The 27,565-nt window shown below is 43.5% G+C and overlaps 1 protein-coding gene across 2 annotated transcripts in view; it reads right to left on the bottom strand.

Annotated features, from left to right (window-relative positions):
* DZIP1 (DAZ interacting zinc finger protein 1) overlaps window positions 1–10,175 on the bottom strand; it is a 77,307-nt gene extending 67,132 nt beyond the window's left edge. Inside the window, exons 1-5 of one of the 2 annotated variants that reach the window (XM_010589387.3) lie at window positions 9,947–10,175; window positions 9,142–9,239; window positions 8,564–8,775; window positions 6,986–7,232; window positions 6,309–6,884 (exon numbers count right to left, since the gene is read on the bottom strand). In XM_010589387.3, the coding sequence (XP_010587689.1) occupies window positions 6,309–6,884; window positions 6,986–6,988 (579 nt within the window). In that variant the 5' untranslated portion in view covers window positions 6,989–7,232; window positions 8,564–8,775; window positions 9,142–9,239; window positions 9,947–10,175. The remainder of the gene's footprint in view (window positions 1–6,308; window positions 6,885–6,985; window positions 7,233–8,563; window positions 8,776–9,141; window positions 9,240–9,946) is intronic. The other variant, XM_010589386.3, reaches the window with a different exon arrangement.
* Window positions 10,176–27,565: the final 17,390 nt, after the last annotated feature.

Here is a 27,565-nt window from a genome sequence, read left to right as displayed (position 1 = left end):
TACAGGACACAGAAGAACTTCCCCATAAAGTTTCCAACGAGCGCCTGGTGGATTTGAACTGACGGCCTTTTGGTTAGCAGTCGTAGCTCTTAACCACTGCACCACCAGGGTTCCCTAGACAATATATATGCACTTTTTTATATGTTTACAACACATGGGTTGCCAGGAGTCAGAACCAACTTGACGGCAACTAACAACAACAACGTAATAGCACCATTTTTATTTTTAAAACCCTCCACATACGGGTGTTCAATATATAATCCTTTTATCTTTTAAATTTTTCATAATACTGTTGAGAAGAAAAAGACCCTACACATTGCTATTACACTTAGGCCACGGACACACAACAACAACATAAGACGTGAAGAAGCAGATTCCTTTATTTTTATCTGGTATCTGTGACCCTCAGTGACATGGACTGACACAGGTGCTGCAACGATGAGCTCAAGCATAGCAACGATTGTGAGGATGGCGCAGGACCAGGCAGTGTTTTGTTCTGTTATACACAGTAGGGTCACTATGAGTCAGAACCCACTTGAAGGCACCCAACAACAACATCAGCTACCTGATCTTCTCACTTTTTAAAGCAAAGGGAAATGGAGCAAAGAAAAGCGGTATGAGAATGAGACCACTGACAAGATTTCTGAGAGGTAAAAGTGGTAAGACAGTGGGGCCCAAGGGTCTAGTTTGGAACGAAGAGTCCAGAATTTGTGTTTTCCCGTCTAGGAAAAAAAAGAAAAACTAAGATGATGGCATGATATATGTCTTGGTCATCTAGGGCTGCTGTAACAGAAATACCACAAGGGGATGGCTTTAACAAAGAGGAATTTATTTCTTCAGAGTAAAATAGGCTCAAAGTCCAAATTTGGGGCATTGGCTCCAGGGGAAGGCTTTCTCTCTCTGTTGGCCTTCTCATCAATCTTCCCCCAGGGCTAGGAGCTTCTCTGCGCAGGGACACTCTGTACTCCCGGCACGGCTTTCTTCGTGGTATGAGGTCCCGTGTCGCCCCCCACCGCCCCACCCCCGTCTTTCTGCTAGCTTCTTTCTTTTACATCCCAATAGATTGCCTCAACACACAATCCAATCCTATAGATTGAGTCCTGCCTCCCTGATACAACTGCTGCCCATCCTCCCTTATTAACATTACAGAGGCAGGATTTAATCACACAACACCAGGAATCATGGCCCAGCCAAACTGATACACACATTTTGGGGGGGACATAATTCAATCCATGGCAATATGACTGTCCACATTTAGTAATAAGTCAGTTTGTGTATCAATGTTATGCCAAAGAACTTTTTCCCTCCCCAGGTTTTTGCTAAAACAATAAAAGCTAGCTATATACCAAGCACTGTTCTAAACACTTTACATGAATTAACTCATTTGACACCCTATTCACAACTGCTATAAAAAAAAAGGTAGGTATAATTATCATTCCCATTTGACAGATTAGAAACTGAGGCACAGGGGGGTTGAGTAACTTGCCAGTGTCTCACAGTTGAGAAAAAAGTGGGGATGCCATCTGAGCCTAGTTAGAGTCTGGAATCCTTTCTCACAACCATAACCTTCCTAGGCAGACGCATATGAGCCAACTGCGCTGCCCAGCCCAGCAGAGCGTTCACACACTTCTGGGTTCTTGTCAGTAACTACAGTTACATCAGAACAGATTCAGCCACAGTGCAGAATACTTTCCTGTTATGGATTGAATTGTGTCCCCCCAAAACATGTGTCAACTTGGCTAGGCCAGGATTCCCAGTATTGTATGGTAGTCCTCCATTTTCTGATCTGACATGATTATCCTATGTGTTGTAAATCCTAATGAGGCAGGATTAGAGATAGTTAGGTTAATGACGCAGGACTCAATCTCTACATGATTAGGTTGTATCTTGAGTCAGTCTCTTTCGAGATATAAAAGAGGCGAGCAGAGAGGAGGGGAAGCTCCTACCACCAAGAAGGAAGAGCCAGGAGCAGAACGCATCCTTTGGACCTGCGATCCCTGTGCTGAAAATCTCCTAGACCCAGGGGAGGATTTATGACAAGGACCTCCCCCTAGAGCCGACAGACAAAGTTTTCTCCCAGAACTGGCACCCTGAATTTAAACTTCTAGCCTCCAAAACTGTGAGAGAATAGACTTCTGTTTGTTAAAGCCACTCACTTGTGGTATTTCTGTTATAGCAGTACTAGGTAACTAATACAGTCCCTCAATAAATAAATGACCCATGACCTTTATGTTTTACTTTTACCTTTCGAATGCCTGATCCACCACCTGTCTGTCATACTGTGGAGGCTTGAGTGTCGCTATGGTGCTGAAAGCTATGCCACTGGTATTTCAAATGCCAGCAGGGTCGCACGTGGTGGACAGGTTTCAGTGGAGCTCCCAGACTAAGTCAGATCAGGAAGAAAGGCCTGGTGATCTACTCAAAAAAATTAGCCGAAGAAACCCTATGGAAGGCAACAGTATATTGTCCAGTAGAATGCTGGAGAATGAGCCCTATAGGTTGGAAGGCACTTAAGATATATAATTGGCCACAACAATGAACTCAAGCATACCAACAATGATGACTATGGCACAGAACTGGGTAGCATTTGATCCTGTTGTACACAGGGCTGCCATGATTCAGAGCTGACTCAACAGCAACTAACAAATAACAACTCCTTCTACGATAAAGAATATTTTGCGCTCTAAAAATGTACACAGAAGCCCTCAAAAAAATCTACCTGAGGCAGGGTTTCCTTTTGGGCCAGCGGGCTGCAGTATTTATGCAGTATGCATCGTCAGGCCCATTTACCAAGCATTTCCCTGCAGGAGGCTGTTTCTCAAAGTGCGACTCCCTGACCACCAGCACCGCAAAGGTGTGATATACCTCATAACGACAGACATTCCTCACTCCACATCTCCTGAGTCAGAATCTCCGAGGTCAGGGCCAGCAGGCAATGCACGTGGTGAGGCAGGCCCTTGTAAGACAGTAGGCGGGGAGGTGAATCCGAGAGTATGTGCTCACGAAATGCTACACAGGCCAAACAAAAGAGGTCTGCAGGCCGAATGCAGCTTGTGGGGCACCACCGTGTAATCCCTGCATTAAAAAGCTCTTTTTTTTTTTTATTTTCTAGGCTCTAAAATAGTGAGGGAAACCCTGGTGGCATAGTGGTTAAGTGCTACAGCTGCTAACCAAAAGGTCACCAGTTCAAATCCACCAGGCACTCCCTGGAAACTCTACGGGCAGTTCTACTCTGTCCTCTAGGGTCGCTATGAGTCGGAATCAACTCCATGTTAACAGGCAAAATAGTGAGAGAAAGCAATCCTTCTGATGGCTCATTATAATTTTAATTTTACTTCCTATGCAAATATTCCTATACGAAGAAAATAGATTTGTCCAGCCCTCTCCAAGTCTTCTGTTCTTGTTCTAAGTTAATAAACTGGCATCCTGGTTAAAACAAACAAACGAAAATAACGAATGATGCTCTTTCCATGACAACTTCAAGTACAGAAAACACGGAATTATGTTCACGAAACTTTGTTAAGAATGTAGATTAGTATGTTCAACATGTGAATGCCTTTATAATGACTTCCTTCCATCCGAAATCATTAAGAAATGAAAACAAAAATTAGTGTAAAAGAATTAACACAACTCACTAGTTAGGACTTTACCACAATGAGTGGCACGGGGGTTCTCTATTCCTCTGGATGCTGAGACCTCTCAAAGACGATGGCCGAGGAGGGTGGATAAAGAAACCAACGTTTTCGTCATGCCTTTAACACACACGTAGGAGATCTCATGGCGCAGTGGTTGAGAGCTGGGCTGCTAACCAAAAGGTGGGCAGTTTGAATCCACCAGCCACTCCTTGGAAACCCTACAGGGGCAGTTCTCCTCTGTCCTATAGGGTCATTATTAGTTGGAATTGGCTCGATGGCAATGGGTTTGGGGTTTACTCTTAGGTATTATTCAAATTTTTAAAAGTAATTCGATAACCATTAGACTTCCCTGGCTGTTACAAGATCCCTATTAAACACAAATTCATGCCTTCATCCTAAATTCAAATAACTATTTAAACAAAACCAAGTGCCCCCCCCCCATAAGTTTTATTAGAGTGCAAATATTCCCAGCTTAGAAGCCTGGAGGTACAATGAATACACTGACCTGGAAGCCCCAGCCAGTGCACATGCCAGCTGTTCTCAGTGGCAGTCTTTACCGCCCCTCCCTGACTCACCGATTCCTACGGCATCTGTACCACGACCTCTGGCCTTCCTTTTCATACACCACTAGACAGTGAGCTCCGAAAAAGGTCTGCGGAGGCCCAAGGTGGCATTTTAGTCACAGCTCTCTACGGGGAAGCCACTGCACACATCGGCATTCATACAACAGATGCCATCACTGCAACTTCCTGGTTTACACACATTATCCCCTGGAATTCTCACAACAACCCTAACAGGTAGCTACTGCTAATGTCCCCACTCTGCAGATGAGGAAACTGAGGTCTAGAAGTTAAATGATGCACAGTGGAACACTGGGATTCAAACCCAGGCAGTGTAACTCAGAAGTTGTAGCCCTATGGTGCTCACACTGCTCAAAGTCTCCGTAAATGGACAATGGCAAGCCACTAAGCAGAGGGCGGGGCATACCTGCACTACCCTACCTGGGAACAGGTGGTCCGCCCCCTCCCACCCCCTCTAAGTCATGCCTGAGATAACACTGTCATTCGGTCTGCTGAACTGCCAAGGGTTGACAGATGGCATCTATTTACTTTAGCAAACACTTTTAACTGAGTCACTGTGTTTACCCTTATAGATCCTTCAAGTGGCGCAGTTGTTCAGAGCTCAGCTGCTAACCAAGAGGTTGGCGGTTCAAATCCACCAGCTGCTCCCTGGAAATCCTGTGGGGCAGTTCTACTCTGTCCTATAGGGTGGCTAAGAGTTGGAATCGACTCCACAACAACAGGTTTGGTTTTTTGGGTTTGTATCACGGGTTTTCCTTCAAGTCTTAAAATCTCTCTTTCTTAACAGGTATTTCTATAACTGAATGAATGAAAAACCTTATGAACAAAATACCTATATGTCACAGGTTTTGGTGTTTCATTAGTTATTACCAAAATTAGCGTAAGATAAACTTTTTTTTAATCTTTAAATAGATCCCATCCTATTCATTGTAAAAGAAACATATTTATAAAGAGTTGGCTTAGCACTATTTGTGGATGACATTTAGCTTTAAAACAGGCAATTAGTGACATAAAGTATCATCTGAAGATTATACCTCACTGATTTCTAGCAAGGGCTAGAACACTTCAAGTCATTCTAATAATACCATTCCCCAGTTGTTCACTTACCTTGAATACATTTCTCTCAACACTCTTGTTGGGTCAGTCCACAGCAACATTAATCCCACCATTTTCTGCACCTCTCCCAGTTCTCCCATTCATTCATTACTGCCCAAGTCCGCTGAGGCCTTTTAAGCCATATCTGGCCAAAACGACCAGAAGGTAAGGATGTATAATCAATGCTGTCAATCTGTTGCTTGCTTCCGTATCTTTATGAAGCACTTTTGATAACTTTTGTGCTTCCTCCAACTCATCAATAAAATGGATAGACACAGATTACTATTATAACTCAAAAATTACAATACTTATGTTAAATTTAATACTAATTTAATATTTATATTAAGTTTAAGGTCTAACCAATAACAGTAGAAAATTAAGACCAGAAAAACAAAAATTAAAAATATCCACAAACACGGGTTGGTATATAAGTGAACATATTGTTCTTAGGAAGCACACACTGAAATATTTAGAAGTTTGCAAATATACGTATATTTAGTATATAGAACTAGAGAGAAAAATAAAGCAAGTGTGGCAAACGTTAACAATCGGTAAATCTAGAAAAAAGGGTACATGGAAATTCTTTGTACTGTTCTTGCAACTTTTCTGAGTCTGAAAATATTCCAAGATAAAAAATGAGGAAAAAAATGTAATCATTCCAGACTGTTTGGGGCCCAGCCAAGAGCAATTTGTATATGATTTATTTTTCATTACATGGATTAGAAGATAGAAACAGGTTCTTCAACGGCCAGCATTTGGATGACTTTAATAAAGTTAGTGATTAAATTATTAATCCCACGTATCTAGAGAAAATTATGAACCACGCCACGGCATCTGTTGGTTAAACTGACTGATTTCGGTTAAATATGCTGTGTCATGTGATGCTTGGCACAAACCTTTCCAGGGGAGGGGAGGAGGGTTAGTGAGGTGTGGGTGGCCCTGGAACGCCCCGGCTGGCCGCCGGAAGGCGCGTTCCTGAGACACCGCCCTCTCCTACCTGGAAGTAGCTGGCCTTGGCCTCCATCATCAGCTGCTGGGTGGAGATCATCTTCTTCCTGCGTCTACACTCCTCCTTGAGGAGCTTGATCTCCCCCGCCTGCCGGGCCACCAGCCTCCGGCCCTGCTCGCCGTCGGCCAGGCTCAGGCGCAGCCGCTCCTCCAGCGAGCGCAGCTGCGCCGTGAGGAACTCCTGCGAGTGCAGCAGGTACTCGATGGTGAGCTGCGCCAGGCGGATCAGCTTCAGCAGCACCGGGTCCACGCCCGACTGGCAGTGCGGGCACTTCTCGTCCTCCAGCTTGCAGAAGGTGATGTTCATGATGTTCTCCTGCAGCGTCAGCACGTCCACGGCCCCCGCCACCTTGTCCACGTCGATGGCGCTCAGCCGCCGCCAGTCCACGCTCTCCAGCCGCGGCCGGAACTGGAAGAAGGGCAGGGGCCCCGACGCCGCCGAGGGGGGCGCACGGGCCATGGCGGCTGCCCCCTCTGCGCCGGCCGCGGCCATGGTGGGGACGAGAGGGACAGCCGGGCTCTCCGGGCCGCCGGCGAGCGGGTAGTAGACGTGCTTCTCGAAGGGCTGCGGGGAGAAGAGGAGGGGCGATGGGAGGCAGGGGTGAGGGGTGGGCCTGGGGGGCTGGCCGCCGCCCCCGCCCGGCATCCCCGGCCTTCCCCTCTTACCATGCCTAGAAGCGAGCGGCCGCCTCTGCGTGCGTCCGAAGAGGGGGCGGGCTCGTCTACCCCGGCCGCGTCGCCTCCCAGGCCGCCGCCGCCACACTCCCCGGGATTGGGAGAAGACGGGGTCCCCGAGGGCGGCGGCGGCGGCCTAAGGTCGGGGCGTCCCGGCCGTTGCTATGGCAGCGCTCGCGGCCCAGAGCCGGAGCAAAGGGCGCGCCAGCTCGCGCGAGGTCAGCGTGCGCCCAGCACCCTGCGGGACCAGAGAAGACCTTGTGGACGAGCCCACGTGGACACAGCCGCGTCCTGGAGAGGGGACATCCTGGGCGCGCCGGCTCCCCAGGGCACCACCCTCCCCGGTCCTGGTGCTGGACACTGCCTTTTCCTACGGGTGTGGGGAACCACATCCCCGGGAACTTCGCTCCTTGCTGCCATTTCTGGTTATTCATTCATTCTTGCCCTTGCCTTAGGTTTTGAGATTAAAAATATATTCTGCACACAACAAAACTAGGCAAAATTAAATGGGGGTGAAGGGGGGTTGGCTGCAAAAGGGCAAGAAGGAACTATTTGGGTAATAGAAATGTTCTGTATTTTGACTGTGGTGGTGATTACTGGGGTATCAACCTTTGTCATATTCATTTTGTATATTACACCCCAATAAAGTTGACTTAAAAATTAAATCTGTAAATTCTTTTGATGGCAGGTTTCTTAAATTACTTAAAATCAAGATACTTTTAAAAATGAAGCCTTTAGAGTATGGCCCCTGAACACCCTTTCAGCTCACTAATGAGGTCACTCTTGAGGTTCACCCTTCAGCCAATGACTGAACAGGCCCATGGAACAAAACAAGACTAAAGGGGCGCCCATGGAATATAACAAGACTAAACGGTGCACAAAAAAAACGGTGCACCAGCCCTGGGGAGGGACTGGAAGGCAGGAGGGAAAAGGAAAGCTGGTAATAGGGAACCCAGAGTTGAGAAGGGAGAGTGTTGACATGTTGTGGGGTTGTTAACCAATGTCATAAAACAATGTGTGTATTAACTGTTCGATGAGAAACTAGTTTGTTCTGTAAATCTTCATCTAAAGTACAATAAAAAAAAAAAAAAATGAAGGCTTTATGCCTCTGTGGGTTGGCAACCTAAATAGAACAATTTGATAAAAGTAAAAACTAAAGAACTCCCTAAAATATGTAATATTTTACTTGTCTTTCCAAAAGAATACATTTTCAAAATACTGAAGGTAAAAACAGATTGAGGGGATGTCATTTGCCGTCCAGTTTTACATGACCCTGGTTACAGGGTGGAAGCCCTTGTGGCATAGTTAAGAGCTATGGCTGCTAACCAAAAGGTCAACAGTTCAAATACACCAGTCGCTCCTTGGAAATTCTATGAGGCAATTCTACTCTGTCCTATAGGGTTGCTATGAGTCAGAATGGACTGGACAGCAACAGGTTAGGTTTTATGGTGGGTTATGGGGTCGCTATGAGTCAGAATCGACTCCATGGCAATGGGCTTGGTTTGGTTTGGTTTTACAGGGCTGCTATGAGTCAGAATCCTCTCCATGGCAATGGGTTTTGGTATTTACCTTACAAGCTTGAGTAGGGGCTGCATTGTTCTCTAGAGAGGCTAAAATATTTCTAGCAGCTCCTTGTAGACCTCGGCCTGCTCATTCTTAGGGTCTTCTTGGGATTGGCTGTGGTTACCCCAGAGATCAATGAGCTCAGGAAAAGCCAGACATTCCTCAATCCACCAGAGAGTTCCTGCTTGGTCCAACCATCGGGAAAACGTTTTTCTTTCCTACCAGGTAAATGTATAAACAGATGAAAATGAAGTTCAGAGTAACTGGGAGCAAAGTTGCAATATAAAAGACATTTTGAACACTTCCCAGATATTGTGAACTACAAATAACCCAAATGACAGCATCAGGAAAATAAAACATGTATTTCCTATGATTTCATATAAACCATGCTTCCACGTAACTTTTAACGAGCCTCTGGGGAAAAAAAAAAAAACTACCAACGTTTCCTGCCAGCCTGGCATGAAAGTCCTAATGACCTAGGTTCAAATTTGACTCTGCCATTTACTTGTTGCCTGACTTTTAAAAAATTAAGTAAACCTTAGGCCTCAGTTTCCCTGTCTGCTTAAGGGCATCAGGATACCGACCTAGTATGTCTGTGTCCTGTGGGATCCATCCACTGGACTGCAGGCTCAGCGGGTAGAAGGGCCCTGGTCTCTGTTGCTCACCGTTGTATCCGCAGCACCTGGCAAGGGACCCGCATAGAGAGGACGTTAAGTATTTGCCGAAAGGGTACATGAATAAAAGATCGAATTAATTATGCGCTTAATTAAGTAAACATCGGCTCCCGACCTCTTAGGCCTTTTCTCTACTCTAGGCAGTTAGTTCCATTAACCCACGCCTGGCCCAAGGCCCGCGAAGCTGAACGTGGGGTGCGGCCCGATGCGCCCCCGCAGTCTCTCGGGTGAGGAGGCGCCCAAGGGCCAGGGGCCCCCGCCTCGGGTCGCGCATTGCGGTTCGCCGTCACCACTCCGTCCTGGGGCGCCGAGCTGTTGGCCCACCCCAGCCCCCCTTGGTCGGATTTCGGTCACAAAATGGCCGGAGCAAGAAAGAAGGGGCAACGCTTTCCCGTCCTTTCCCCTCCTCACGGTCGCCGGCCCCGAAACCGGCGCGGTGCCTCCTGTCCCGGGCGCACTGGGCGCACGGCGCGCCCTGACCGCCAGTCCCGCAAAGACAAAGGCTGCGGGCCCGCGGGCTCCGATCGGGCCTCGGAGCCCTCCTTAACCAGCAAAGGAGGAAAGGGGGCTGCGGCGAAGCCAGCGCGAGCCGCAGAGCGCGGCCTTTCGGCTCGCAGCCGGGGAGGCGGGAATGGGGCCCGGCTTCGCCGGCGCCGAGATGCACCGTCCGCCCCCGGCTCCCGCGGGCGCCTGGCGCATCCCCAGCCCGGCTCACCCCCGCTGCGCGCTCCTCGGCGGGGCCGGGCGCTGCTGGCAGATGGGGGCGGCGAAGGGGGTCGAGACCCTAGAGAAGCTGCTCGCGCAGGCGGTGCCCGCGGAGGCGTAGAAGCAGAGCTGGGAGAGGCAGGCCGGCTCTTTCTTCCAGGGCGCAGGATGGATCCTGTCTCGTCAGGGCAAGTTGTGGCAGAGCAGGACAGCTGGCGCCGCTTGGGGCCCTGGCAGACTCCGGGCCGCCGGCCTCGGGATCCCCCACCCCCCTCCCGCCCCCCGCCCCACCGCGCTCGGCCTGCGGCCTCTGGTCGCCCAGTCCCGGCTCCTCTGGCAGCTGGGCGGCCTCCGGAGCGTCTAGACCGCAGCGCTAAAATGCGCTCCGCCAATCCGGCTGCGGGTGCAGACACGTGGTGCCGAGGCGCGCTCTGTTGCTGGCTGGGGATGCTCTCCCCGAGAAGGCTTTTCAGAGAGAAACCAGACTCACTCCTGCTCTGCGCTGTCTTGGCCTTCAGCTAGCTATTTTCTCCTAGGGGCTTTAGGTGAATTTGCTCCCGAGGAGTGTTGCGTTTTAATGGCAGAAGTCTGCATATGAAAGGGACCTTGAAAAGGCTATCTAATACTGCCTGGCGTTGTGGTGCCCTGGAAAACAAGATTTAGGTAGGTGGACATCGCCAAATCACACTAGGATTCAAACCCACGTAGGTTCCCGCACTCCCTTCCTTTATGCCTACGTAAATCTGTTAGCGGAAAGTTACACAGCGGGGAGATCGTGTGGGTCAGCAATAATGGGACTATTTTTTGTTAACCTAAGATTAGAACACGTGGTCTGGATTTAAGGCGATATTCAGTATTTTTAAATGTGTAGTTCTGCAAAGGCACATATCTTTTTAGCAACCGCCAGGTTAACCCAGATGGAGAAATCTGAGTACACCTTCTGCAAAACAGTAGTCTCTGCTGTAGCAAAATAGTTATGAAATTTTAGAGGAGCAGTTTGCAGGATTTTTGCAGGACGATAACATGCTAGTGTAAAAGGGCCTTTCCTTGCGCTTCTCCATGACTGAATCAACCTTGTATCATACTTCAGCACAAGGCTTCAAACATCGTAATAGCACAATCGATATGTTGAAGTCTTTACTTTTGTTTTTACCTGAAATCATACGGTTTGGGACCCCTTGGTGGAATTTTAAATTAAATTTAAAAATTCTTTGAAAGAGAATACAAAGTCCCCATAAAAATCCTTTAAGAGCTATAGCTATAGATTCAAAACAAAACCAAACCCATTGCCGTCGAGTCAATTCCGACTCATAGCGACCCTATAGGGCAGTAGAACTGTCCCATAGGGTTTCCAAGGCTGTAAATCTTCAGGGAAGCAGACTGCCACCATCTTTCTTCCACGTTGCCGCCTGTGGGTTCCAACGTCCGACCTTTGGCTTAGCAGCCAAACACTTAACTACTGCGCCACCAGGGCTCCTTTATAGCTAAAGATTAAACAAACAAACAAAAAAAAAGATTGCTAAGTAGAAATTTCAGGCAATATGAGGTGGATAGAGCCATTTCTTTGCCAAATCTATACCTTGTACCCTCCTTTGGGGAACGGCTTTGTGATGGTTGCTTAATTAACATTATTTGATGATAAACCATACCAAAAAAACTCGTTGCCGTCCAGTCGATTCTGACTCATAGCGACCCTATAGTTATTTGAATTCCCCACTGCCCACTGTCAGTATATTATCCCAAAAACCCCAAACCAAACTCTGTTGCCCTCAAGTCTGACTTATGACAACCCCATGTGTGCAGAATTAGAAGCAAAGCCTTTGGTGTGACGTTGCAGCCTTCATGCATCAAACCGCTTACACTGGTTATCATATTAAACTTTACATGAAAGAAGTTCTCTCTCTCCTCCCCCAGACTATTAGAGCCACGTGTGTTCTAGTATATGCCTGAAGTAGTGAGTGTTCAAATAAAAAAAAATTTTTTTGAAGTCAGAAATTATCCTAAAAAGAGAAATAAAAATGTTAGTGAATATTGGTCATTTGGTACAGTAAATACCTAAAAATGTTGTAGCTGAAATTATTTCAAATTTGTGTTTCTATTTCTCTTGTCAATTGTGAGGATGGCGCAAGACCAGGCAGTGTTTCATTCTGTTGTACAGAGGATTGCTGAGTCAGAACGGACTCAACAGCATCTAACAAAAACAGCAACTTCTCTTGTTTGAAAATAACAAGTAAGAGAAAATGGAAATTGCATAGCAGTAGGTAACTGGGAAGAAAGAGGCCCTGATGGCACAAGGGTTAAGCGCTCGGCTGCTAAAGGAAAGGTTGGAGGCTCGAACCGACCCATCGACCTGGGGATCTGCTCCTGTAAAGATTCCAAAAAACAAAACCAAACCCCTTGCCATGGAGTCAATTCCAATTCACAGCAACCCTACAGGACAGAGTAGAATGGCCCCATAGTGTTTCCAAGGCTGTAAATCTTTAGGAAGCCAGCTGCCACATCTTTCTTCCGGGGAGCAGCTAAACTGCAGACCTTTCCATTAGCAGCTGAGCGCTTAACCACTGCACCACCAAAGCTCCTAAAAAAACCATCAGGAATGTTTTAGTCTGTCACGTGGGGTCACTATGAGTTGAAAATTGACTCCACGGCACACAACAACAACAAGGCAATTGGAAGGGTGGTTAGCATGATATTTATTTATTATTAAACGTTACTAGGCCTTAAGGAAGTAAAATCGGGATTAGAGATAGCCACAGTGGGAATATAACAAAATAAGTAATAGATATTGAATTTCTGGCCTTCTCTTTTGATCACCTAGCTACTGTCCTTTAGTTATAACAATATCCTATATATAGACAAGCCTGTAAAGTGTATATATACAGTCCAAATTATAATAATAAAATGAACAGTTGTATAACAACTACTCAGTTTAAGAAATAAGACATTTCCAGCATTTTAGACGCCCCCTCTGTACATCTCTAGAAACTGAGAGAATCTTCTCATCATCTACCGAAATTTCACAGTGATGAGACTTGGTTTGGGTGTGTTCCCTTTTGATATTGCAGCTTCGTTTTGGGTGGGGGGGGTTGATTTTCTTGGGCTACTTTACAATTATTTTCTTCTATCAGTTCCTCTTTCTGAAACTGTTTAGAGCTTGTTATAGGTTGAACTCTGTCCCCCCAAAATATGTTTTGTAGATCTAACCTCTATGACCATGGTTATAATCCCATTTGGGAATGGGTTGTCCTTGTTATGTTAATGAGGCAGGATTAGTATGGGATGTATCTTGAATCAATCTCTTTTGAGATATAAAAGACAGTAAACAAACAAGCTAGCAAGCAGGGAAGATTGATGCCAAGCCACATGGAGATCTCCAAACAACCAGGAAACAAGCTGAAGAGACAAGGGCCTTCCCGCAGAGCAGACAGAAAGACTTCCTCTAGAGCCGGTGCCCTAAATTCAGACTTCTAGCCTCCTCAACTGTGAGAAAATAAATTTCTGTTTGTTAAAGCCGCTCACTTTTGGCATTTCTGTTATAGCAGCACCGGATAACTAAGACAGAGCCCTTGGACTGGTTCTTTAACTGTCTTGTTTTTTCTATCCTATTTTTCAGTTTTTTTTTTATTTTTCATCTTCTTGGCATTTTGCTCAGGATTTCAACTCTTTAAATTGTCTTTACATTTCTAGTATCACATTTTAAATTTCTAAAATATTTTTGTTCTGTGTTCCTTTTTTAGATAACATCCTGTGCTTCCTTCACGAATAACGTATCTCTTTTTCCTCTGAATATATTAACTATATTTTTAGTGGGTTATATATATATATACACACATATACATCTATATATGTTTGTATGTGTAAAACCAAACCAAACCCATTGCCCATTGCCGTTGTGTTGATTCTGACTCATAGTGACCCTATAGGACAGAGTAGAACTGCCCCTTAGAGTTTCCAAGGAGCAGCTGGCGGATTCGAACTTCTGACCTTTTGGTTAACAGCCGTAGCATTTAACAACTCTGCCCCCAGGGTTTCCATATATATGTGTGTATATATATATATATATATATATATGTAATTTTCTTTTTCTTGTATAACTTCTGTTTCCTATAAATTGCATTATTCTTTTCTTTAGTTTTGATCTCTAGCTTCCATGCTAGAGGTTTCTTCATATATCTAGTGATTCTTGGTTATGTGTTCTTGGTAAAGAGCCATCAACCTCATCCCTCTGACTTTCACATATGGTGGTCTGGGTAGGCATTGGTCAGGTCCCCAAAGAATGCTTTTCCAGTCTGCTACTTGGAGTCTAATGGGCTAGCAGCCAGTGGGTTATGAGAGCTGGAGCAGGGGAGATCTTTGCACTCACCATTCCCAGGGAGATGATCCTTTTATTCCTGTTTTCAACAGGGTACCATTGTCCTTAACTGTACCTAGTGTCAGCACGCCCAAACCAGCCAACCAAACTCATTGTCTTAGTCATCTAGTGCCACCGTAACAGACATACTACACGTGGATAAGCTTCAACAAAGGGAAATTTATTCTCTCACTGTCTAGCAGGCTACAAACCCAAAGTCAGGGCATAAGGTCAAGGGGAAGGCTTTCTCTGTGGGCTGTGGAGGAAGGTCCTTGTCATTGATCTTCCCCTGGACTAGGAGCTTCTGCTTGAAGGAACCCCAGGTCCAAAGGACCAGCTCTGCTCCTGGCGCTACTTCCTTGGTGGTATGAGGCCCCCCTCTCTCTGCTCACTTCCTTTTCCTTTTATCAATTGTAAGATAAAAGGTGGTGCAGGCCCCACCCCAGGGAAACTCCCTTTACCTTGGATCAGGGATATGACCTGAGCAAGGGTGTTACATCCCACCCTAATCCTCTTTAACGTAATCTAATCTTGCCTCATTAACCATAGGCAGAGATTAGAGTTTACAACACATACATATCAATCACAAAATGGCAGACAACCACACAATACTGGGAATCGAGGGGGAGCCCAGTCGACAGATATTTTGGGGGGACACAATTCAATCTATGATACCTGTTGCCGTTGAGTCAATTCCGACTCACAGCGACCCTGTAGGACAGAGTAGAACTGCCCCATAGGGTTACCAAGGAGCAGCTGGTGAATTTGAACTATGAACCTTTTGGTTAGCAGCCAGACTCTAAACCACTGCACCACCAGGGCTCCTCCCCATGTCCAGACACCCTTTATTTTACCTTTTTCCTAAGAATAAAATTTCCAGATTTCTGCTATGTTGGGGATAGTTGTCTCTCATTGACACCAAGTTGGGGTAGGGATTTAGGAAACAATTACTCCTCAAATACCTTTATACCTATTTTAATGTTCTTCATTTCTACTTCCAGAGACCCTCAGTGCTAACAGTACCTCAGCCTTTTGAGAATTCTGACCCATAAGTCCATTTCCTTACTGTCCGCTTGGAATTTGGTTTTCTCAGGTCCACTAAGTCAGTTACGACTCTTCATCTGCTTTCACACTTCCAAAGTTTTGTTGCTATTGTCTCCCACTCGTGTTTTCTCTGTCTTTATGGTGTTTTATCTCTAAAAAGAAAGTCATTTTCCTTTAGTTATAGAAGGGTTTCTAGAGGGAGCAAGATCATACTCCTGTGTTCAATCTGCATCATGATTTGGAATCTGAAAATGGGAGCCACATACCAAGGATGGTGGGGCAGAATGGTGTCAAGTTGTCAGATCAGTCTTGAACGGCCTGCCTCTAAAACAGCATTTCAAGTGATAAGTAAACTTAATCTTCTTCAAGCCACTTATTCAAATGTTCCCTTTCATGCAGTAAAACAAAATTTTAACTGCTATCAGAAACTCCTACATCTTATGATTGTTCTGAGGATCACAGGTACTACTCTTGGGATGACTCGACTCCAGCTGCTTCAGTACCACAAGATTCAAATTCCTGTATCTGGAGGGGAGATGAGAGGGCAGAGGGGGTCAGAAGCTGGCGGAATGGACATGAAAAGAGAATGGAGGAAAGGAGTGTGCTGTCTCATTAGGGGGAGAGCAATTAGGAGTATATACCAAGTTTATATAAATTTTTGTGTGAGAGACTGACTTAATTTGTAAACTTTAACTTAAAGCAAAATAAAAATTAAAAAAAAAAAATTCAAATTCCTGGGAGAGAGATTCTGGTTGACTTCACTCAGTCACATGCCCATCTGAGTGGTTTCGATGAAGGCAGGGTGCAAATGACAGCTTCATGAAAATCACACGAAGAACAAGGAAGCAGTCTTAGGGGGCCCACCATACTTTCGTGGGCTTTACATTGAGGAACACCATCAGGTTCTCACCCTGAAGATCCAAGAAAGGGCTCTTCAAGGCTCTGTCGGGGGAGCGGAAAAGTAACCATTTTAAATACCTGAGTGTTCTCCACAGCAAAAGCCTACTCTCCAAGGGAAAAAACTATCAAATCCTCAGGATCCAATAACCCAAAACCAAACTCATTGCTGTTGAGTTGATTCCAACTCAGAGCAACCCTATAGGACAGAATAGAATTGCCCCGTAGTTTTTCCAAGGAGTGGGCCAATAGATGGATCTCTATCACAAGGAGGGAAATTGTGGAATGGAACTTCAAATTTCTATTGGAAACCAGACTTCTTGGACACATTGAGACTGAGGGGACCCACAAATCCGTTGTCTGGAAACAGCTTTTGAACCTTGAGCTGAAACTATCCCAGGAAATCATCTTTAAATTAAACAGTTTAGCTCAATAAATAAAAAATGTCTGCCTTGAGCATGCACCCTGTTGAAGAATTACCTATGTGAGATCGAAATGACAACAGTAACTCTAAAAGTGCAGATGAGAACATAGAGGGGAAGAGAGTGTAAGTTAACCATGGCGAAACAATAGGGCAGAGGTATTGAGAACTCTGGTACAATGTGAAGTATATAACCCTTGCCAATGAGCTGTACATGTAAAAATTGTTGAATGGGTGTGTATTTTGTTGTGTATTTTGTCACCCCCACTCAAAAAAAGAAAAACAAAAAACTTTGTTAGAGCTTTATTCCACCTAGGGGGAAGACATTTACCTGACTTCATCCCCTCTGGCCTTCCTGTCTCATGTAAAGGAGGGGAAAAAAAACCCTAAGTAATATTTATGAAGGTCATAGCCCAGGGACACAGGCCAACTAGAAGACTAAAATTTAATTATAAGATGATGGATAGAATGTCCTCCATCTCCCACACTTTGCCACAACCTCAACACAGCTCCCCTATAATAATAGTGGATTATAGCTGAAAGAATTGTAAGGCACAAACTCCATTTAAGGAAGAATTTATAAGGAAGCTCAGAAACGACAGAGGACACAAAAACAAGGAACCGAACCTAGGAGAATTAGAAGCCTCTGGCATGTACAAAACCAGAAGTGTTGCCACCAGGTTGATTCTGACTTGTGGCAACTCCACGTGCTACAGAGTAGAACTGCTCGATAAGGTTTTCTTGGCGATAAACTTTAAGGAAGCAGATCACCTGCAGCACTGCCGGGTGGCTTCTAATTGCCAGTCTTTCAGTTGAGCGCAAATTAGGGCTTTTGTCAGTCCTGGCATTTGCAGGGGGAGGTGGTGTGTTGGGGAAGAGGAGTCTTCAAATCAGGTAAGAATTTATAGTTTGATAAAAAGTCACAAAATGGATCCCCCTGATTAATTCATCACAACCAGATGCTTCTGTGGGTCAGACTATTTTTCCGAATCTGATTGCCATGGCTGTGGTGCTGCCTATTAGGATAAGCAAGTTTACTTTATCTTTGGGGTTAACTGCTTCTACATGATCTTAGGCACCCTGAGCATCTCCCATCCCCACTGAGATCTGGGAGCCCATTTCAGTGAAAGCACCTGCACCCAACGTTACAAGGATCTTAGTCATCTAGTGCTGCTAAAACAGAAATACCACGAGTAGTTGGTTTTAACAAACAGAAATTTATTCTCTCATAGACTAGTAGGCTAGAAGTGTGAATTCAGGGCACCAGCTCCAGAGGAAGGCTTTCTGTCTCTGTTGGCTCTGGAGGAAGGTCCTTGCCACTAATCTCTTGGTTTAGGAGCTGCTTGGTTGAGGAACCTCAGGTCCAAAGGATGCACTCTGTTCCTGGCACTGCTTTCTTGGTGGCATGAGGCCCCCCCTGTCTCTTTGTTCGCTTCTCTCTTTTATATCTCAAAAGAGATTGGCTCAAGTTGTACATTAATCTTATAGATTGAGTCTGCATAACTGCTGCTAATCCCATCTCAGCAACGTCATAGAGGTAGGATTTAAAACACACAGGAAAATCACATCAGATGACAAAATGGTGGACAATCACACAATACTGGGAATCACGTTCTAGCCAAATTGACAGTTATTTGGGAGGGGGACGCAATTCAATCCACGACAGGTAGAATGGGTTTTCGTAAAGATCTGTCACTTCCTTCAGAAGATGGCACAGAATTCGTTCACAAAATCTTCATGCCCTCTTCCTTAATGTGCTTTCTGCTCTTCAGAGGCGAAACCAAAAAAACTGTTGCCAACAAGTTGATTCCAACTCACAGCGGCCCTATAGAACAGAGTAGAACTGACCCATAGGGTTTCCAAGGAGTGGCTGGTGGATTCGAACTGCCAAACTTTTGGATAGCAGCCGAATGCTTTAACTGCTATGCCATCAGGGCTTCGTTCAGAGGCTAAAAGGCTAAAAACCACGCTTCCCAGACTCCTTTCCAACACAGAATCTGCAAGTAAATTGTTTTCTGCCAATTTTTAGATACATTTTTGAATGATTTGAAAGACAGAAGCAGTTTTCCTGCTGTTGTTTTTGCTGGTGAGCAAGGTCTTGTGGACCAGAGTATCAGAAGGTAAAGGCAGCAGCTGAACGCAACATGGCTAGGCACAGGTCCAAGGGTGTCAAGTAGCTGTTGAGACTGTGGTGGCTGCACTGTGGTTTTTTTTTTTTTTTTTAATCAGAGGATCAACTCCTGATCTTAATTCTTCCAGTACTGCCCATTCCCATCCCACACTCCTAACCCTCTAGCCCTTTTCATGGTTTTGCCGGCATCTAATTCTCTGGATCAAATCCCTTGAAGCCTAAAATACTTAGAGTGGTTTCTATTTCTCACACTAAACTCGTATTGATATACCTCACCAATCTATACTTCTCATTACTGAAATAAGTTTCCACAGAAGGTGTGGCTTAGTTGTGAAGGGATTTCTGACTTGTGGTTTGTAATTTGTTATGGGTCAAAATCCAGTGCACGGAGGGGTTGAACAGTCTTCTCCGAATTGCTCACACCTCGACATTGGACCTGATCCAGAATATGGACCATGCTTCTGCATCTAGCAACCACAAGGTCCCTTCCCACAAATAATCTCCAGATTTTTTTAGAACATAAATTAGAAAACTCCTACAATTTTTTCCAGATTCATAACTCTTCTGTGCTAATATTCAACAATACCCCATCTCACCCCAGGCAATGCAAAATCTGTATTCTGGTTGCCATAGTAACACTGAGGTTTATCTCCTGAGGGAAATGATTAGTTCTCACATGCAACATTGGCAAAGCCTCCTCAGCCAAAGAAGGCATTTAAAAAAATTTTTTTTTTCTTTTCTAGTGCACATGGAACATTCTCTAGAATAGACCACATATTAGGTCATAAAGCAAGCCTTAGCAGAATCCAAGACATTGAAATATTACAAAGCATTTTCTTAGACCATAAGGCCAGAAAGTAGAAATCAATAACAGAAAAAGAACGGAAAAGATATCAAACATTTGGAAACTGAAAAATACCCTGCTCAAAAAAGACTGGATTATAGAAGACATTAAGGATGGAATAAAGAAATTCATAGAATCCAATGAGAATGAAAACACTTCCTATCAGAACCTTTGGAACACAGTGAAAGTAGTGCTCAGAGGTCAATTTATACCAATAAATGCTCACATACAAAAAGAAGAAAGGGCCCAAATCAAAGAATTATCCCTACATCTTGAACAAATAGAAAGAGAGCAACAAAAGAAACCCTCAGGCACAAGAAGAAAGCAAATAATAAAAATTAGAGCAGAATTATAAGAAATAGAAAACAGAAAAACAATTGAAAGAGTTAACAAGGCCAAAAGCTGGTTATTTGAAAAAAATCAACAAAATTGATAAACCATTGGCCAAACTGACAAAAGAAAAACAGGAGAGGAAGCAAATAACCCAAATAAGAAATGAGATGGGCGATATTACAACAGACCCAACTGAAATTAAAAGAATCATATCAGATTACTATGAAAAATTGTACTCCAACAAATTTGAAAGCCTAGAAGAAATGGATGAATTTCTAGAAACACACTACCTACCTAAACTAACACAAACAGAGGTAGAACAACTAAACAGACCCACAACAAAAGAAGAGGTTGAAAAGGTAATTGAAAACCTCTCAACAAAAACAAGCCCTGGCCCAGACAGCTTCACTGCAGAGTTCTACCAAACTTTCAGAGAAGAGTTAATGCCAATAGTACTAAAGGTATTTCAGAGCATAGAAAAGGACAGAATACTAAAACTCATTCTATGAAGCTAGCATATTCCTGATACCAAAACCAGGTAAAGACACCACAAAAAAAGAAAATTACAGACCTATATCCCTCATGAACATAGATGCAAAAACCCTCAACAAAATTCTAGCCAGCAGAATTCAACAACATATCAAAAAAATAATTCACCATGACCAAGTGGGATTCATACCAGGTATGTAGGGATGGTTCAACACTAGGAAAACAATTAATGTAATTCATCACCAAAACAAAAGACAAGAATCACATGATTTAATCAATTGATACAGAAAAGGCATTTGACAAAGTTCAACACTCATTCATGATAAAAACTCTCAGCAAAATAGGAATAGAAAGGAAATTCCTCAATATGATAAAAGGCATTTATACAAAGCCAAAAGCCAACATCATCCTAAATGGAGAGAGTCTGAAAGCATTCCCCTTGAGATTAAGACCCAGACAAGGATGTCCTTTATCACCGCTCTCATTCAACATTGTACTGGAGGTCCTAGCCAGAGCAATTGGGCTAGACAAAGAAATAAAGGGCATCCAGATTGGCAAGGAAGAAGTAAAACTATCTCTATTTGCAGATTACATGATCTTATACACAGAAAACCCTAAAGAATCCTCAAGAAAACTACTGAAACTAATAAAAGAGTTCAGCAGAGTATCAGGATACAAGATAAACATACAAAAAAAATCAGCTGTATTCCTCTACACCAACAAAAAGAACATCGAAGAGGAAATCACCAAATCAATACCATTTACAGTAGCCCCCAAGAAGATAAAATACTTAGGAATAAATATTACCAGAGATGTAAAAGACTTATACAAAGAAAACTACAAAACACTACTGTAAGAAACTAAAAGAGACCTACCTAAGTGGAAAAACATACCTTGCTCATGGATAGGAAGACTTAACATTGTAAAAACGTTTATTCTACCAAAAGTAATCTGTTGATACAATGCAATTCTGATCCAAATTCCAATGACATTTTTTGATAAGATGGAGAAACAAATCACCAACTTCCTAGGGAAGGGAAAGAGGACCTGGATAAGCAAAACATTACTGAGAAAGAAGGACAAAATGGGAGGCCTCACTCTACCTGATTTTAGAACCTATTATACCACCACAGTAGTCAAAACAGCCTGGTACTGGTACAACAACAGATACATAGACCAATGGAACAGAATTGAGAATCCAAACATAAATCCATCCACATATGAGCAGTTGATTTTTGACAAAGGCCCAAATTCAGTTAAATGGGGAAAATACAATCTTTTTAACAAAGGGTGCTGGTATAACTGGATATCCACCTGCAAAAAAATGAAACAAGACCCATACCTCACATCATGCACAAAAACGAACTCAAAATGGATCCAAGACCTAAATATAAAATCTGAAACAATAAAGATCATGGAAGAAAAAATAGGGACAATGTTAGGAGCCCTAATACGTGGCATAAACAGCATACAAAACATTACTGACAATGCAGAAGAGAAGCTAGGTAACTGGGAGCTCCTAAAAATCAAACACTGCTCATCCTAAGATTTTGCCAAAAGAGTAAAAAGATTACCTACAGAGTGGGAAAAAGATTTTAGCTATGAAATTTCCAATCAGCGCCTGATCTCTAAAATCTACATGATACTGCAAAAACTCAACTACAAAAAGACAAATAACCCAATTAAAAAATGGGCAAAGGATATCAACAGGCACTTCACTAAAGAAGACATTCAGGTAGCTAACAGATACATGAGGAAATGCTATTGATCATCAGCCATTAGAGAAATGCAAACCAAAACTAAAATGAGATTCCATCTCACTCCAGCAAGACTGTCATTAATCCAAAAAACATGAAATAATAAATGTTGGAGAGGTTGTGGAGAGACTGGAACACTTATACACTCTGGTGGGAATGTAAAATGGTACAACCACTTTGGAAATCAATTTGGTGCTTCCTTAAAAAGCTACAAATAGAACTACCATACGATCCAGCAATCCTGCTCCTTGGAATATATCCTAGACAAATAAGAGCCTTTACACGAACAGAAATATGCATACCCATGTTTATTGCAGCACTGTTTACAGTAGCAAAAAGATGGAAGCAACCAAGGTGCCCATAGGTGGATGAATGGATGAATAAATTATGGTATAGTCACACAATGGAATACTACACATTGATAAAGAACAGTGATAAATCTGTGACACATGCCATAACATGGAGGAATCTGGAAGGCATTATGCTGAGTGAAATTAGTTGCAAAAGGACAAATATTGTATAAGACCACTATTATAAGAACTTGAGAAATAGTTTAAACTGAGAAGAAAATATTCTTTGATGGTTCAAAGAGGGGGGAAGGTGGAAGGGAGGGAGAGGGGTATTCACTAACTAGATAGTAGACAAGAACTATTTTAGGTGAAGGGAAAGACAATGCACGGTACAGGAGAGGTCAGCACAACTGGACTAAACCAAAAGCAAAGAAGTTTCCTGAAAAAACTGAATGCTTTGAAGGCCAGTGTAGCTGGGGCAGGGGTTTGGGGACCATGGTTTCGGGGGACATCTAAGTCAATTGGCATAATAAAATCTATTAAGAAAACATTCTGCGTCGGACTTTGGAGAGTGGCATCTGGGGTCTTAAACACTAGCAAGCAGCCATCTGAGGTGCATCAGTGGGTCTCAATCTACCTGGAGCAAAGGAGAATGAAGAATGCCAAAGACACAAGGTAATTATGAGCCCAAGAGACAGAAAGGGCCACGTAAATCAGAGACTACATCAGCCTGAGACCAGAAGAACTAGATGGTGCCCAGCTACAACTGATGACTGCCCTGACAGGCAACACAACAGAGAATCCCTGAGGGCGCAGGAGAGCAGTGGGATGCAGATGTCAAATGCTCGTAAAAAGACCAGACTTAATGGTCAGACTGAGACTAGAAGCACCCCAGTGGTTATGTTCCCCAGACCTTCTGTTAGTCCAAGACAGGAACCATTCCCAAACCCAACTCTTCAGACAGGGATTGGACTGAACGATGGGATAGAAAATGATACTTGTGAAGAATGAGCTTCTTGGGTCAACTAGACACATGAGACTATGTTGGCATCGCCTCTCTGGAGGGGAGATGAGAGGGCAGAGGGGGTCAGAAGCGGGCGGAATGGACACGAAAAGAAAGAGTGGAGGGAAGGAGTGTGCTGTCTAGTTAGGGGGAGATCAATTAGGAGTATATAGCAAAGTGTACATAAATTTTTGTATGAGAGACTGACCTGATTTGTAAACTTTCACTTAAAGCGCACACACACAAAAAGAATTGGCTCTTAAAGTTAGCAATAGGAAACAATAGCAAAAATGTGCAAACAACCTAAATGTCCATCAACAGATGAGTGGATAAACAAAATGCGGTATATACATACAATGGAATACTACTCCGCCATAAAGAGAAATGAAGTTCTTGTGCATGCTACAACATGAATGAAACTTGAAGACATTGTACCAACTGAAATAAGTTAATCGCAAAAGGACAAATATTGTATGACCTCACTTATATGAAACAAGAATAGGTAAATATGTAAAGACCAATGATTATTAGACCTGGGGTGGGAGGGGGGCAGGGAGAGAGGAAATCATTCTCTGGAAAGTAGTGAGTTTATGTCTGTGGTGGTGTGAAAATTGGCATTAGCTAAGGGTAATGGTTACACAACTTGACAAATGTAACCGATGTCACTAAAATGTATGTCAGAAAAAGGGTGAAATGGCAAATGCTGCGTTATATATAATTTTACGACAGTGGCAGCCACTGAACAAATAAAAGAGGATGAAGTTGCTGAAAGCACTTAGGTACGATCAAATACCTCATGGGGTTTGTTCTCTCAGCTCAAAGGCTTGAAGTCATGACTTCATGGGACTCTCCAGCCAATTAGCCTAACACTGTTTTCAGAGTTTCTATTCTACTCTCCCCCCTACCTCAGTTCGATGAGTAGCGCCTGGGGTCTTAAAGGTTTGTGAGCGGCCATTCAAGATACAACAATTGGTCTCTGTTCACATGGAGCAGCAAAAGAGTGAGACCCAGGAACTGGACCGCAGGTCAAATTGCCTCCATGAGCTACTGCCTCCTTTGCTATGAGCTCAGAAAAACCGGATAGTGCCCAGCTGTCATTGCTGAATGCTTTGATCGGGGATTCAATAGATGAGTCCTGAACAAAAGGGGGAAAATGTGGAATAGAATTTCAAATTTCTTATAGAATTCAGTCTTACTGGACCCATTGAGGCTGGAGGAATCCCTGAATCTGTTGCCCTGAGAAAATTTTTGAACCTTGTGCCGAAACTATCCCTTAAAGTCATTTTTAGACTAAACAACAATTTAGCTGAATTAGTAAAGAATGTTTGCCTTGAGCCTTGTGCTCTTTTAAAGAATTATCTATATCAGATCAAATTGACGACAGTAACTGTAAAGCATAGATGAGTAGTTTATGGGGCAGAGAGTCTAAGTCAATGGTGATGAAGCAAGATGGGAAGAGAGAGAGGGAATGGTAACACTATGTGAAGAGTGTAACCCATGTCATTGAATTGTAATGTAAAATTTGTTGAATGGGTCTATGCTCTGCTTTGTATATTTTCACCAAAAATAAAATAAATATTAAAAAAATACTTCTTGGAAGAGCTGCCCATATTTGCTGTATCCACTTTACTACCTCTTATTTAGTATTCAGCCAACACTAATTTGACTTTTGTTTCCAGTCTTCCACTGGAACCGCTTTGTCAAGGTCAGCAACCTTGAGGTTAGTTTTTTATTCTCATCTTTAGTTTTTCAATACCATTCAACCTTTCACTCCTCTTTCTTGAAACACTTTCCTTCTTAGATTCTGTGGAACCACACTCTCCTGGTTTTCTTTCTCCATCTTGGTCAGCTTTGCTGTCTCTTCTTCCTCTAGCATACTTTTAAATGTTGTGTTGTCCCAGAGCTCTGTCCTGGGCACTCTTATCTATTTACACATTATCTTTCGGTGATCTCATCCGGGCATATGGCTTCCCAGTTTAGAGCTCCAGCTCATCCTTTCTTATGAACACCACACCCATAAGTTCAATTGCCTATTTGACATGTCTCCTTCCATATCTGGAAACCCTGGTGGCATAGTGGTCAAGAGCTACAGCTGTTAACCAAAAGGTTGGTAGTTCAAATCCACCAGGAGTTCCTTGGAAACTCTATGGAGCAGTTCTACTCTGTCCTTACAGGGTCACTATGAGTCGGAATCAACTGGAGAGAATGGGTTTGGTTTTTTTCGGTTTTACTTCCATATCCAAGAGGTATCTCAGATATAACATGGCTAAAAAGGAACTCTGGGTTTTCTCCCACCCCACTAGCTCCCTCCATCCTCTCTGAAACTTTCTCAGTTTAGGAAATGGCATTACTTAGTTACTTGAACCAAATCTAGGAATTATTCCTGATTCTTCACTTGGTCCTATTCCCATCTATCCCATTAATTACCACCAAAACACAGGCCAAATCTGGTTTCTCTCCATCTGCATCTCTGTTGTTACCACCATAGTTGAAGCCACAAGCATCTTTCAGCTGGACCACTGCAGTAGCCTCTTAATTGGGCACACTACTTTCAGGTGTGTCCCTCTACAATCTATTTTCCTTACAGCAGCTAGAATGACCTCTCTCTCTGTTCAGAGTGACAAACTTTAAACCTAAATCCAATAATGTCAGCTCTTTGATTAAAACCCTCTGATAGCTGGTCTAAACTTGTTTGGTGTAGTCCACACATACAATTCACTGGTAATTTTTATCTTCCTCAAATGGGCATGCACAGCAGAGAGCTGGCTATATGCACATGGAATTTAGGAGAAATGAATCATGGAATGAAGATGTGGAATTGAATTTCCATTGCCTGACATATAATAATACCCAAGAAGTATTGCCTGAATTAAAAACAAAGAAACAAAACTCGCTGGTGTCTTCCTGTTTTTAATAGATAAAGAGTCAAACTCTCTTAAAAGTCTAAAAGGTACTATGTGAGCTGGTTCCTGCCTACCCCCTGACATCATGTCAACCACTGTCCCTCAAGCTTTTCACATTTTAATCACACTATTCCTAAAACCAAAACCAAGCCAAAACTGCTGCCATTGAGTAGATGCCACCTCACAGCGACCCTACAGGACAGAATAAAACTGCCCCACAGGGTTTCCAAGGCTATGATCTTTATGGAAGCAGACTGCCACATCTTTCTTTTATGGAGGGGCTGGTGGGTTTGAACTGCTGACTTTTGGATTAACAGCCGAGCACTCTAACCACTGCTCCACCAGGGCTCATTCATAAAACACAGGATTATTTCCATTTCTTTTTCTTTAATTACTTTTTAAAAAATTATTCTTTAGGTGAAAGTTTACAGAGCCAGTGTTGATATGTCATGAGTTTGTTAACCAATGTCATAAAACAGTATTTGTGTTATTTAATGAGAAACGTGCTTGTTCTATAAAACTTCATCTAAAGTGCAATAAAAAAAAAGTTTACAGAGCAAATTAGGTTCTCATTAAATGATTAGTACAAAAATTATTTTGTGACATTGGTTGCCAAAGCCTGTGATGTGTCAACAACACTCTCCCTTTCTTGTCCTCAGGGTCCCTATTCCCATTTGCCCAGTTTTCCTGTCCCTTCCTGCCTTTTCATCTTTGCTTTTAGGCTGGTGTGCCTATTTAGTTTCGTACACATGGTTAAACTATGGGTGTTATTGTTTGTTTTATGGGCCTGTCTAATCTTTGGCTGAAGGGTGAACTTCTGGAGTGACTTCAGTACTGAGTTAAAAGGGTGTCTCTGGGGGCCATCCCCTCAGGGTTTCCCCAGTCTCTGTTAGACCAGGAAGTCTGGTCTTTTTTTTCCGAGCTTGAATTTTGTTCTCCAGTTTTCTCCCGCTGTGTGGATTATTTCCATTTCAAAACCTTTGCTCCTAAAGTGACAGGCTCCTTTTCATAAATTAGGCCTCATTCATCCTCCACACTCCCACCCATATCTGTCAACAAGTCCTGTAGACTCTGCCTACAAAGAACATGTGGAATCTTACCACTTCTTTCCACCCTCACAACTATCACCTTGGTCCATAATAACCTTCTAATTGGTTGCTCTGTTA

This window comes from Loxodonta africana, chromosome 17, assembly GCF_030014295.1.
Source record: "Loxodonta africana isolate mLoxAfr1 chromosome 17, mLoxAfr1.hap2, whole genome shotgun sequence".
NCBI classification, from domain to species: domain Eukaryota; kingdom Metazoa; phylum Chordata; class Mammalia; order Proboscidea; family Elephantidae; genus Loxodonta; species Loxodonta africana.
This window is presented reverse-complemented; position numbering and strand designations above follow the sequence as displayed.